The sequence below is a fragment of the Carassius carassius genome, chromosome 8 (genome assembly GCF_963082965.1).
Source record: "Carassius carassius chromosome 8, fCarCar2.1, whole genome shotgun sequence".
Lineage (NCBI taxonomy): Eukaryota > Metazoa > Chordata > Actinopteri > Cypriniformes > Cyprinidae > Carassius > Carassius carassius.
The window spans coordinates 12611404-12624782 of record NC_081762.1 but is presented as its reverse complement, the minus strand read 5'-3'; the positions used below and the strand labels follow the sequence as shown (position 1 = coordinate 12624782).

The 13379-nt window shown below is 39.6% G+C and overlaps 1 protein-coding gene across 2 annotated transcripts in view; it reads right to left on the bottom strand.

The window, feature by feature from the left end:
- ext1b (exostosin glycosyltransferase 1b) overlaps positions 1-11815 on the bottom strand; it is an 82850-nt gene extending 71035 nt beyond the window's left edge. Inside the window, exons 1-2 of one of the 2 annotated variants that reach the window (XM_059556216.1) lie at positions 11507-11815; positions 9985-11394 (exon numbers count right to left, since the gene is read on the bottom strand). In XM_059556216.1, coding sequence (XP_059412199.1) covers positions 9985-10925 — 941 coding nt within the window. In that variant the 5' untranslated portion in view covers positions 10926-11394; positions 11507-11815. Of the gene's footprint in view, positions 1-9984 lie in introns of both variants that reach the window. The other variant, XM_059556215.1, reaches the window with a different exon arrangement.
- Between the last annotated feature and the right edge of the window lie 1564 nt (positions 11816-13379).

Below are 13379 nucleotides of genomic sequence, written 5' to 3'. Positions count from 1 at the left end.
TCATCTATGTGAAAGTAGATTAACACAAAGCACTTTTTTTTTCATTTTCAAGTTTACAAGTAGCATCAGAGTGGGGAAGTCAAACCTGACCTTTACCCTACATTATCTATTAACATTCATACATGTCTTATCTTACGAGACCTTGGAGTAAGTAATAATTAAACCATTAATTCCAGTGCAAGGAAAAATGTACTGCATCAATTAGGGGTGTGCACGGATAGTCGAACGTTCTAATATTTGTTCTGCTCTAATCAACAATGACGCACTCTCTCCATGAAGACGTGGAAATTTCAGCAAAGGATAAATGGATTTGCAGCACAAAAAAAATCGCTTTCAGTAGCTCTGCTACTAAATTTATTTAAAAATGGCAATCAATATACAGCTATGATCAGCTGTTCCTTCATCTTGGCTGAGCAACGTTGTTACTGGAAAGGATGAAGCTGAATGTTTAGCTCTTGTCACATTTCTTGCGGTGTGCTTGCGGCATTCTGAAAAGTTGAGATGTTTTTAACTTGATGCGGTGCAAACGCGCCTGGAAAAAACGGGCGCATCTCACCCAACGCTTCCATTATGAACGCGCAGACCGCGCGCCTACATTAGAAATAACGAACTTGAGTGCGCAAAAAACACAATATGTGAACGGCCCTTCGAACTGCGGTCTTCTACAGTACTTCAAATATGCCGTGGAGAATCATAGAAAGTGACCGAATTCAAGAACATTGTTGCGGCATCTCTCAAGCAACGAATAAACACCGCTAACTTGGAGAATGCAGTGAAAACTCCTCTTCTCGCGTCTGCCCTAGATAATCGGCACAAACATCTCAGGTTTCTCTATGAAAACATGAGAGAAGTAAGAAAAAAATTTTTTTTTGAACATTATCAGAACATTTTCCTTGATGCGAGTGGAGCGGATGCAGCCGCTGCCATCAACGATGAAGACGATGCAATGCCCACTCGTCGGAAAAGGCTGTGCCAGTTCTTCAGCGATGATTACAGAGAGTCCAGCCGAGACGATTGGAAACAGTTCTTGCTGGACCCATGTATTCCACCAGATGAGGATCCCATTCAGTAATGGAACGAAAACACGGAGCGCTTCACAAAACTTTTTGGCTTAGCACACCGTTATGTGTGAGTCCCACCAACGTCAGAGCGCGTTTTCTCTGCGTCCGGCCTTATTGTTAACAGACTAAGGAGCCGACTTTCCCCCAATCATGTTTACATGCCCGTGTTTCTTAACAAGAACATGTAAAACAATTAAAAAAAAAGCAAAAAAGATTTGCTGACAGTTTAAAAGTTTCAAAGTTAAGTGTAGGCTACGTTCTACAATAGCCCAATTGCTGCAGGCTGCTTTAAGTTTTTTTCTTTGTTCACTTTTTTTTTTTTTTTTTGCTTTTAATCTGTACTTTTGTTTGTTTGCATGCATTGTTAAAGGTTTTCAGCTACAAAACACGATGTGTAATGTTCAAGCTTATCGTGTGTAAGCTTGTTCAAAATGACGGAAACAATAAATGTTGCTGAAAAATAACAGTTATTAAACAATTTAAATAAACAAATATTCGAATATTCGTTTTTTTGTGAGCTCAAATATTCGAATGTGATATTTGCGGAAAACGCCCATCCCTAGCATCAATACAGGTGTTAACCAAAGCTTGCCGACACTACGCTAAGGTGTTATGTGTGGTTTTTAGTGTATTGCATTGTGGTTGCTAGGGTGTTCATTAATGGCCCAGGTTAAAAATAATCATTTCCTCTGTCAAAATGTGTCCATGAGATTTTTACAGTTTTATTATCCATTACTAGATGCAAATCTTATAGTGGTTACTTCTAAAAGTAACAGGCACATCTGTCCTTTCATACAGTGGGAGTCAATGGGGTCCAAAACAAGCATTCTTTGTCCAGGGTTTCAATATTATTATTATTATTATTATTATTATTTTTTAATAATTTAGTACTTTTATTTAGCAAGAGCTTTTAACTTAAAATAATAATAGGAAAATCTTTAAGCATCAAATCAGTACTTACTGTATTTTTGATCAAATAAATGCAGCCTTGAAGATATTTATTAAAAAAAAAATTAATCAACCCTAAACTTTTGAATAGTTTACATAAACATCACCTAAACCACTTAAATTAAATTATGCTTGCCACTATCACACCCTACATATCTAGCAAATCAAAGTACATTTCTTATATTAGACTTCACTCTTAGCTTGGCCAGAGGCCGTCTGCACCCCCCTCCTTTCTTCAACAGTGACAGCTCAGGCACTGAACCATGATGTATTATGGAAGCCCAAAAAACAAGAGTAGCCAGCGTCTCTGTGCGGCCTTTTGTTTGATGCCTTCCAGAATTCAAAAGCTATGGCAGAAATCAGGCTTGTCTCACTGTTGTGAATCTGAGTTCTGACGGGGAAAAACATGGGAAGCCTGAAGGGGGGAGGGGGAAGTTGTTTCAGAGCTTTTGGCAGAGGAAGGGGGTTCCTGTGGGGGAGGAGAAGGGGCCGTGGTGTCAACAAGGCACAGGCTGCGAAAGAATCTAAGCAAACTTTAGCACAAAGGAGCCCCTCAGCGCCCGGAGGCAAGAGAGCCGTTTCACTGGAGAGGTAGTCAAATCAAACCATAAAACGGTTTGGGTGCAAGCCATTAGATCAGCTATCACTTAAACAAAAGTGCCCCCCCACACTGTCCTATACAGTCTCCCAGTAGACTTGCACATATGACACACAAAAAGAAAAAATGTCTACAAAGAATTTAAGCAATCCCTCTTCAAATTCCTCAGAACGGAGCTGATTATCAATGAAAAATGTTTGTTTTCTTTTCTCATGGTAATGAAACAGGCCAACAGTGAGAGCTTTGTTTCAAAAAGGCCAACATTTAGTGTGATGGAGTCTATGATACGACTCTAATAAAAAGGCAACAAGTCTACCAAATTACCCTGAAGCTGTAAAAAGTCCCCAACCTTCTGGGAGACGGCTGGCTTTTTTTTATGTCCCAGGGAAAAGAGGTCCAATCCTGTGGGGTCTCTTTAAAATTTAAAAGTAGATTTCAGTCGGGCTTCAACAATATACCATGTTTCAGCTGAAATGGTGACACACAAAGAGTATTTAATCCTAAAGATCTATTGTGCTTTGTCTCTTTTATACTTTGATGGAGACTGGACTACACAAAAATCTACTGTACCTCTATTATAATTGCGCATGTAAACATACTTTCTATCCGACAAAGTCTTTAGGAACAAACAAATGAACTTGAAGGGATCAAATGCTCCTCAAAGCAGTGTAAAAGCACACCTTAAGGAACATCTTAAACGCACACAAACGTACGACAACACACCCTGCAGTAGCATAATAGGCCTGAATCTCCAGCTTCCTTCACGCTTTCATCTACAACAGTGCGCAAAAGAATGACGAGTACTTGCTCCAGAGAATAAACAAACCTTAGACAATGCCTTAATATCATCTGTATCATCACTGAGAGCCAATCCAGCCCTAAAAGTCAGCATTGAAGAGAAATCCATTCAGCATAAATGTATTTACAATCAAGAAGTCATTCTTAACATTGTTATATGATCTGCCGTCTTTTCAAAATCGTCTGCGAGTAAAACTGCTAAGAAAAAAAAAAGAATCATTGCTATGGCTATATAGAATTTAACGGCATTAAACGACACTGGTGTCTCCAAGCATCTGACTGCTGTAGACATGTTTTCATACATACTAAAATGAGTGCGAAGCTGAATCTAAAAAAAAAGTCTGGTATTGAGGAAGGCTCGATTGCTTCTTTTAGCACGTAATTAGCATGCAAACTGCTGTGTTAGGCTGTGAGGCTGATCTACAGACAGCAAAAACCACAGCCATGGTGCAGAGTTTCCCTCTTGAGAGCTGGAGTAAAAGGCCATGGCTAATACTCGTGGCTAATGGTCATAGGGGAGACCAGCGCCTTCAGGGCCTATCATCCACCACCTCAGCACTGACGTCACAATTTCAGCTGCCACACGAGAAGACAAATGTCTCAGGACTTGTATTTAAAAAAAAAAAAAAAAAAAAAAAAAAAAAAACCTATGTGGGTGAAACCATTGGCTAGTCCTTTACTGTAAACGATCATTTAACGGTTGATGAAATGAAGAAATACTTTTATTCAGCAATAAATTAATTAACAGTAATAGGGCTGCAACTAACGATTATTTTGATAATCGATTAATCTGTCGATTATTTTTACGATTAATCGATTAATCGGTTTATGTACTTATATTTTAGTTTTTTCCATTTTTTCCCCAAGTAAATTATTAATAAATGGTCTTTATCATTCAGCATAGATTTAAGAGATTTTAACCATTTTGCACTGTCATATCCTCATCAAAAATATACCTGGAGTTGTTTTATTGTGTTAGTAATCCTGTCGAACTCTTCTGCAATCAGAACACTGACCCATACTCTAGCAAATTTCACAAGGAGATTTCAAATAATGTTTTCACCATGGCAGTCCTTAGAGCTCCTAAAGTAGTTTAACATCCCGAACAAAGCTTATTAAGGAATCTTTCAGAACATATTTTCACGAAGAATAAGGATAAAACAGAATAAAATTGCAGTGCATTGTATTTTATTATTTACTGGGAAACAGCTTTATAGCTTTTGCTGTGAAATTGTAAACAATCCTTCAAAAAAAGTGCCAATGGCATGAAACCTGAATGGAACTCACAATTTAAAGTAAAATCCATCAGAAGGTTGTCCAGAAAAAAAAATAGGACACACACAAAAAACCTACTGTGTGAAAAAGAGCAGTGAATACTTAGAAAAAAAAGTGCATTTCAAATATCTACATTTACCTCTCTCATTCAGTCATAATTAGGCTGCACGACTGAATTTTGAACTGGTAAACGACAAACTGATCACAGAACATGTTTGTAAAGCTTTAAATGTTAACTGTTAAAAAGCAATGTTATCAGCTTTTACGACTAAACATTTGCAAACAACATTGTACTGGAGAATCTGCACAAATGAAAGTCTTAGGGGCCATTCACAAATCGCGCCTAAAAACGCGTGGAAAACGCTAGGCGCACCGCTTTCTCCTTCTTTCCAAAGCGCTCGCGCAGAAGTGCCCCTGAGGCGTCTGCCTTTGATAAGCAACCATGACGTGCCCTCTCCTTGAAGACGCGGAAATTTCAGCAAAGGATAAATGGATTTGCAGCTCAAATAAATCGCTTGCAGTAGCTCTGCTACTAAATTTATTTCAAAATGTAAATCCATATACAACTATGATCAGCTGTTCCTTTCATCTTGACTGAGCCTTTAACGTTGTTACGGGAAAGGATGAAGCTGATTGGTTAGTTCTTGTCACATGACACGCGGAGCGCTTGCAGCATTCTGAAAAGTTGAAATGTTTTTAACTCGATGCGGTGCGGTGTTGGAAATAACGAACTTGAGCGCGCAAAAGACGCGATATGTGAACGTCCCCTTAAACAGTGCAGTAGTGCAGAGTTTACAGGTTACTCTTCTTTTTTAAAGGCTCAATGTAAAGTACTCCCACATCACGCTGAATGCTGCAGACATATAGACATCATATGATGTCTATGGCTGCAGAGACGCTGCTCGGGAAGCACGTGACATAAAACAAGGCCAGCTATTGGCTATTCGCTACTTCTCCTGTTGTACTGGCTGAGTAAAACCTCCGGTGGCTCATTACTGCCACACTTTGGTCACCGCAGATTTGAAATATGCACGAAATGAGCCGCTTACGGCAAATAAAAGTTATTTAGCAACGAATCGATGACTAAATTAGTTGACAACTATTTTAATAATCGATTTTAATCGATTAAATCGATTCGTTGTTTCAGCTCTAAACAGTAACAGTAGAGACATTTATAAATGATTTTAAGAAATAAATGTTCTTTTGCACTTTCTATTTATAAAAGAATACTGAAAAAATGCATTATGGTTTCCACAAATATACTGATAACACTGCTAATATAGAATGTTCAAAATCAGTTAAAGACTGGAGCAATAGCAGCAGAAAATTCAACCTTGCCATCAAAATAATAAATTAGATTCTAAAATATATTCATATAGAAAAGTTATTTTAAATTGTAATACTATTTCACAATTTACTGTTTATTTTTGATGAAATAAATGAAGCCTTGGTTGAGCATTAGAGACTTCTTTAAAAAACAAAAAACACATTTAACAATCTTACTGAGCAAACATTTTTGAACAAAAATGCATAATGCTTGACATTGGAAGAAATTTAAATCTCTTACTTAGCTGGTCGGGAAGCATTTATGAACTCTTAACATTCTATTAGAAAGCGAGACGTAAATAAATTACACCTCAAAAAGACACCCCTTCCCAGAGATCCCACTCAACTGTAAACCAATCAATGGTCTGCTCCGCAAATTCCTTTGAGAAGATGTGTGATCTTGGCAGGGAATGGAGAGGAAATCAAGATGCTTTTCCAATTCTAAATCCCACTTATTAATTCATACTCTTCAAGAGCTCATTGACAGGCTTTGGATAAAAAGAATCTTTTTACGTCTTGTTTTGTCAATTACTGCCTGTTCTATTGCTATGGCTGGAACTAGTTTTTAATATGCAGAATTTAACTTCAAAGCATGCTAGCTTTTTCCCCAGACTCAGTTTTAGTTACCCTTAATAATTGACTTACACCAGTTTAGACTACAATGGCCATTTCCGAATCCGCCTGGTGGTCTGTTTCTGTGTCCTAAGGGAGTGTTCCTGTGGTAAACCCACTGAAAGTGGGTCAATGAGTCGGGGGACAGAGCTCCCAGACAGGGATGGACAAAACGGGGGTGGTGAACACCCACATAAACATGTGCAAGAAACCACAGACAATATCTAGGTCTTAACCTGGTTAACATACAAAAATGTAAATACAGCAAGCAAATATCTTCAAAGCTTGTGTAGGAAACATTCTTAAACAATACACACACACACACAAATTACCTCCTCGCTTTAACATACAATTTATCTGATGCTTTGATCAGATAAATCCAGCCTTAGCCCAAGCACATTATGCACAGAAATATATAATCAACCAACAGTAATTAAGCAGAACTCAATTCGGGCTAATTACCTCAAATTAGCATTTGTCACACAAGCTCGGGCCACTACTTTATCTGACTGAGGTGAGATCATGAAAAATTCATGATTTATTAATGTGACAACAAAAACAGTGGGAAAGAGCAGAGAGGACTTCCTCATATTAAAGAAATTAAACTGCGGTATTCACTACAGACCTTTCAAGACCTTAATGCAATTTCATCTTATTTATGAATAAATACATAACACTGAAACTCATTGCACATGCACCGGTACAAAGTCATCCATCAACTAGAGGCGGGGAAACTAATTTGTTTTTTGTTTAAATGTGTTCTTGGAATGATTAAAGCATATGTCTGTGGGCAGGAATAAGCAATGTTAAATTTGGTCCTTGCAGTGTCCTTGAGTAGCCTGGTGAGCAAGACACTCACCGAACAGTTAATAAAGTCTGAAAAATCTGGTAAGGTATCAAAAGAACAAAAACAGAGTTATTACAGATACTGTGAGGGGAAAAAATGTTGACATTGCAAATATTACCATTCTATATCTATGCAATGACTCATTTTCCAGGAAACAAGATTTATACAATTTAATAGGACCAAAAAAAAAAGTTTTAGACTATGACGGAGTCTTCTACCAGACTGAATATCATTTGCAGAAGGGGGATTTGAAATCATTTCCTTCATCTGTATCAGATCAATGTGACAACGTCCACAAATCACATCGAGGCAGATTGGGTTTCCTCCACCCTTCCAGCTGGGGCAGTGACCAGCGCTGTGCTTTGTGACACAGAACTGAATGAATCTATTGTTTAATAACGCTTGGCACTGCGGAGTTATTCCAGCTTGGTAAATTCCAAACCGTGGCATGGAGGAATTTCGATCTCAAGGCCAAGTCTCATCTACAAGTCTGGCAGGCTCACCGTCAGACCACCAGTGCCTGAAGCCATTCAGATGCAAGTCATTAAAAAAGCTGGAAAATCTTGCAGTAGTAAAGGTAAATCTGCAAAAAAGCTCAAATCCTTTTGGGTAATTAATATGGAAGCAGACGTATAATCCAAGTAACCTGAGATTGCCAAAGAAATGTGTTCAAATGGCGAACACCAAGCTACCAAACAGAAAGAAAAAAATTTTATACCCTTGTCAGCCGGGTCATTTTTGCATGGTTCAGCTCGCTCATGTTCCAAACAGCTGTTCTGTCTTACACACACGCACACACACTTACACCCCAATTAACAGCACCACATCCTACTGAGAAGCACCTTAGAAGCAGCATGGGAGGGAGAAACATGCCAAAAATATCTGCACACCGACCAACATTAATGCTATGACTAACCAGGAGTGGGCTAGAGTGGGAGGAAGAGTGCTGACTACCTCTAGGTGCTGAGTCTGAAACCCCATTAATGAGCACTCAGGCTGTTTTGAAGTGATATGCGCCAGGTAATTACTCTCACAATGTACAGTGAAATTATCAGTGAATTCTAACGGACTGTGATTCAGGGTGCTTGACTATGTAAACCATTCACTTTCAGAAAATGGGCAACAGATCAGGGAAGTGAGAAGTGGATTATTGATTAACTTCTATCTGTTTAATCAGAAATCAAGGTTGTATAAAGACCGGCAGGGCTAACGGCTGGCTTGATGTATCTACTTGTGAGCGTGTTAACATTTCAGGACAAAAAAAAGATTCCAATTACGGTTTATTTACACTGGGTCAGCTTTCTAATTATGCAAGGTCATATGCCCGTTCTCTCTGTTGAGAGAGCATTATATTTAGAACATATGAGACGTGTCCGAACATATCCATGATTAGGGTGAAATTCCCATGGTGGATGTGTTTTAAAATCAGTGCAATTGAGTTAGGATATAAAAACAGAAATGATTACAGCTCGCTACTGTACCTGGAAATGTGTCTGTCATGTCAATGGCTTTCTTAAGCAATAAACGTGTTTCATAATCTGGTGTAAAAACACATACACAGGGAGCCCTGCTGGTCTCCATAGCACATGAAGCACTGCTTCAAAAATAATCAAGATGACACAACACACTGAAACAGCTCGCATAAAAATGGCACATTGCTGGGTAAATTGGACCGCGTGATGCATCACTAAACATCTTTGGTTTACATTAGTGTCCAACTCATATTCTGTGTTATTATAATTACAACAGCAAGAAAGTGTAATTATGAAACTCCACAAAACGATTAAACATCAAGTAGCACGTAGTATTTATGTAATTCGACTGTAAACAAAGTAAACTGTGACCCATTTGCAACCTAAAGCCAAATGAATACGACTTTCCCAGACTAAACTTTACCATGGAAACCACAGTTTCTTAAAATATCACAGGCTTTTTACATTGCGCTTTACCTTGTGTGAACGTTCTTCTAACTAATACCTCAGTTTAAGGTCATGTATAACTCCAGGTTAAGCAAGGTTTCACATTTGTAATTTTGAAACAGGTTTTACACCGCATTTAACTTGGTTGCGAATCCCTGTTTCGCCAAAAGAGTGTGAGGTGATGCGGTAGAGTTGTTAAGCAACAGACATCCAATCAAGTGCCTCAGTGTTTACCTGATTAGATATTCACGGCCTTAGTAAAGTAGCAGACGCTTTCGCGCGCTGAAGGAAAACGTTAAAATCACAGAGCAATACCATTAATTGGATGCATAGCCTACAGCACGCGATTCACATAGCATATTCCTATCTAAATGTTACTGACAAAGTAAAAAAAAAAAAAAGCTGAAATGCTGAAATCTAACTAAGGTTACCCAGGAGAAATTATTAGAACAAAATAAAGCACTACCAACAGGGACCGCACATATGTGTCATTTTGACAGCTGTGGTTAATAAGTTGTAGTGTGGTAGGCTGTGAAAATTACAGTCAGCAAAGACTACAATGCGATTAGATGAAAAAAAAAAACAGTTTTGAGAACTCACTTGTCATATTCGGCGTTGTCCTTGTCACATCGCGCGTCCTTGTGTTTCTGCCAGTCTTTGCCGTGTTTGCAGGTGGTGAGGAGAACAACATCCTCCGCGTTATGAACGTGATGTAAGGCATTCCTCGTGTCCGAGCCGATGCCGGTCAAATAGCGTTTCCCCTTAAATACCAACATATACTTTCTAAAAGGTGGAATGGTGTTGTATTTCAAGTATCCCCTGTCCCCACCGGTCCTTGGGTGCTCCTTGGAGAACAAGGGGATGGATACGTCAAAGTTGGGTCTGAAGTTCTCGGTGCTGATGCTCGCTTTGGCCAGCATGGCCTGACCGATGTCAAAGCCCAAATCTTCCGTGTAGTCGGGCCACGTGCCTGAATACAAATTAAATATGAGGTGATTTCTACCATTGTTCCACAGAGGCAAGCTCTGCACCTTGGTTTTGAGATTGTGCACGTACTGTGGCGATAACTGGTCTCGGTCAAGAGTGTCCAAGCTCAGGACGAACAGGCACGCTTGACCAGGGTCAGAAGTGTAAAACCTAGAGCCCTCGATGGTGGATAAAATGTTCTGGTAACTTTCCGAGATCTTCTCGCCCTTCTGCTGCGGGTACACGTACACTTTGAATCCGTTCCTCTGACATAAAGAGAAATCGAAGCATGATTGCATGCGGCACCTTTTGCCCTTGTAAACGCTCGAGTTAACGTCTCTCTTCTGCCTGGGCGATATGTGAACGTTATATTCTTCCGTGTCCGAATGGTCCCACGGGCTTAAGTGTTGTAAGGGATCCGAGAAGTGTGGCCACGGCTGCTCGGGACGGCTGTATCCATGCCGGCTCCGGGACCCCGTGGCCGCTGGACCCGGGACCCCTCCTCCAAAGTAAAAGAGCAGAACTAGAAAGGCGCCAGTCAATAGCGAGATCAGATATCGTTTTTTGGCCTGCATGTGTCCTGAAGGCCAGATCGCGATGTTTGCAAATAAATCTCAAGCGGTTGGAAGTTTGTCTCTCAACACCACCTCCTCCAGCTATAGTACTGCTCCGCCATCTTCCAGCCTGCGAGGATTTACAGCTCACGTCTTCCCGCTTCAGATTCCGATCACCGAGCAGCAAGCGATTGATCCAGCGCATGTGGGCGATTTTACACCGGGTTCACCGCTCTCCCTCGTCTTTCTAGTCGCAACATCTCACAGGGCAGCCGTAACAGTAACCGTACCTGTTAAGATCATCATAAACACACGATCAGGTATGCTTAATCACTGACTTAACATTAGTTTTCTCCCGGTGGAGTAATGTAAATGCAACGTTTGTTGACAGGACACGCGCGGGATGAATGCGTCGCACGGTCAGACTCGCGCTGGAGAGTTGCGGCTGCACTGATTCATGGAGTTTGTCTTTGGAGAGCAGCGGGTCCCACTGGGAAAGATGGAAAGTCGTTAATGATACATCGACCGAGGTTTATCTCCGATGCCGAACCACACGTCCAGACTAAACTAAAGCCGACCGCTCGCAGAGAAACTCCACTCACCTCCGAAACAATAATATAAACGGGGCAGTTCACCGGAACGACGGTAACCTTACGAATCCCTGCATTTCTCTTATCCCTGCGCTTTCCGTGGACCTTCACACACGCAAGAAGTAGAAGATTTCCTCTTCGTCGGAACACCGGCTCTGGGAAGCGGCGTTTGAGCGAGTTTCACAGGATGTTTCCTTAGCAAATAAAATCAACTGAGCTCCTGGATCCGCGAGCCCAATCACCTATTGCTCAGTTGTTCCGATTGTTACTCTGTTACATTCCAATCCCGACACGACGCCAGTGTGCGTGACGTCCCATCATGGTGCATCGTGCGTTTTCATTGGACAGAAGAACCGGATGGGGCGGGGCATCGACAGCACCCATTCATTCCCAGTGCAGAGCATCTCACTGAATGTGGATGGATTTTTAACCACTCTGACCACTGCACATTAAAAACTTAATGTAGATGTTTTCTTTTAACTCAGCTTTCACGGAATAATTTTGCTATATGATAAAATTTTTACGTCGGAGCAAGATTCTTTCTTCTAAACATAGATAGACACTTATTAAAATTGCATTGAAACAAATGTAAATTGTATTGAAGGACCATGGGAGGGGTGGGGTTATTTTTTGCTGATATTTTTCTCTAGTTTCTTCCTATAATAATAATAATAATAATAATACTTTTTAATTCAATCTTTTTTGATATTTATCTTAATTGGTCATTGATTACTGTTATTATAATGGTGATGATGATGTTATTAGAGTAAATAAATAAATAAAAACTGGCATGGCAATATTGCTAAAGTGTATTTAAAACAGTACTTGAAACAGCCAATAGAGCAAATCTATAGCGTTTAAAAGAAAGTAAAATTAATGGGAACATTAAAAATGGCCAGGAATATAAATAAATAAAACAGAATACAGACAGGATAGTGGAAAATGCATTTATTCATTTAGCAGATGCTTTTATCCAAAGTCAATTTACATATAATATATGCTATGTATAAATATAAAGCATTACCAAAAGGAGTAATGCATCAACTAATATATGGGAAAAAATTACCATAACATTTGTGTGATGTGCTTTTAACAGTTTGGATATCTTGGAAAATCGTTTGATATTGTATAAAGCCCAATTTTACTGACTTGGTTATGATCATTATTAAAAAATAGCTATTGATCATCAATCACTGACAGATTGCCCCTTTTTGTAACTATCGCTATTGCTGAACACATTATTTATTTTTTGTTTATTTAACCAATAATTGAAAGAAGAGAGCTGGATTATCCAAGGGATTTGCTTTTGTATCTAACAGAAGATAAGAAGCCAAGCTCTATAGCACTTCCTCTTCCCAAAGCCTCTCCCAGCTTGTGATAAAAAGCCCCAAATTTGGGCCGCTGTAAACAAATACCCGTGTCTGGATAGGGTAAGCCTTGAGTTCAGAGAGTTCTAAGCCCTGGGAAAGACAAAACACCCTTTGAGAGTCCTCTACCCTCCACTGTTCCAAGATCTGATAAAGCTGCTTGAGATGATGTAACACACTGCATTCCCTGAGTATTGTGGGTAGGGCCGGGCACAGTGATATGAAGACACTACACAGGTGAATGTTGTAAGAGCACAAAAGGAACACCTAATAAAAGGGATATGGAATGCGAATCCAAATACATAACGAAGCCAACATCAACTGTACTGAAAGATTAATGCCTTTCTAAGAGGATAGCTATAAATCATGTGAGTGAAAAAAAAATCAATAACCCAGACTGTGCTGGGAAATGTTTCTTAAGCCACAGAACATTGAGAACACATAAAAATGAACAGATACAGATCTTACAATTAAAAAATAGTTTCTAAAGACAAATATTTAACGTTGTCTGAAATTTT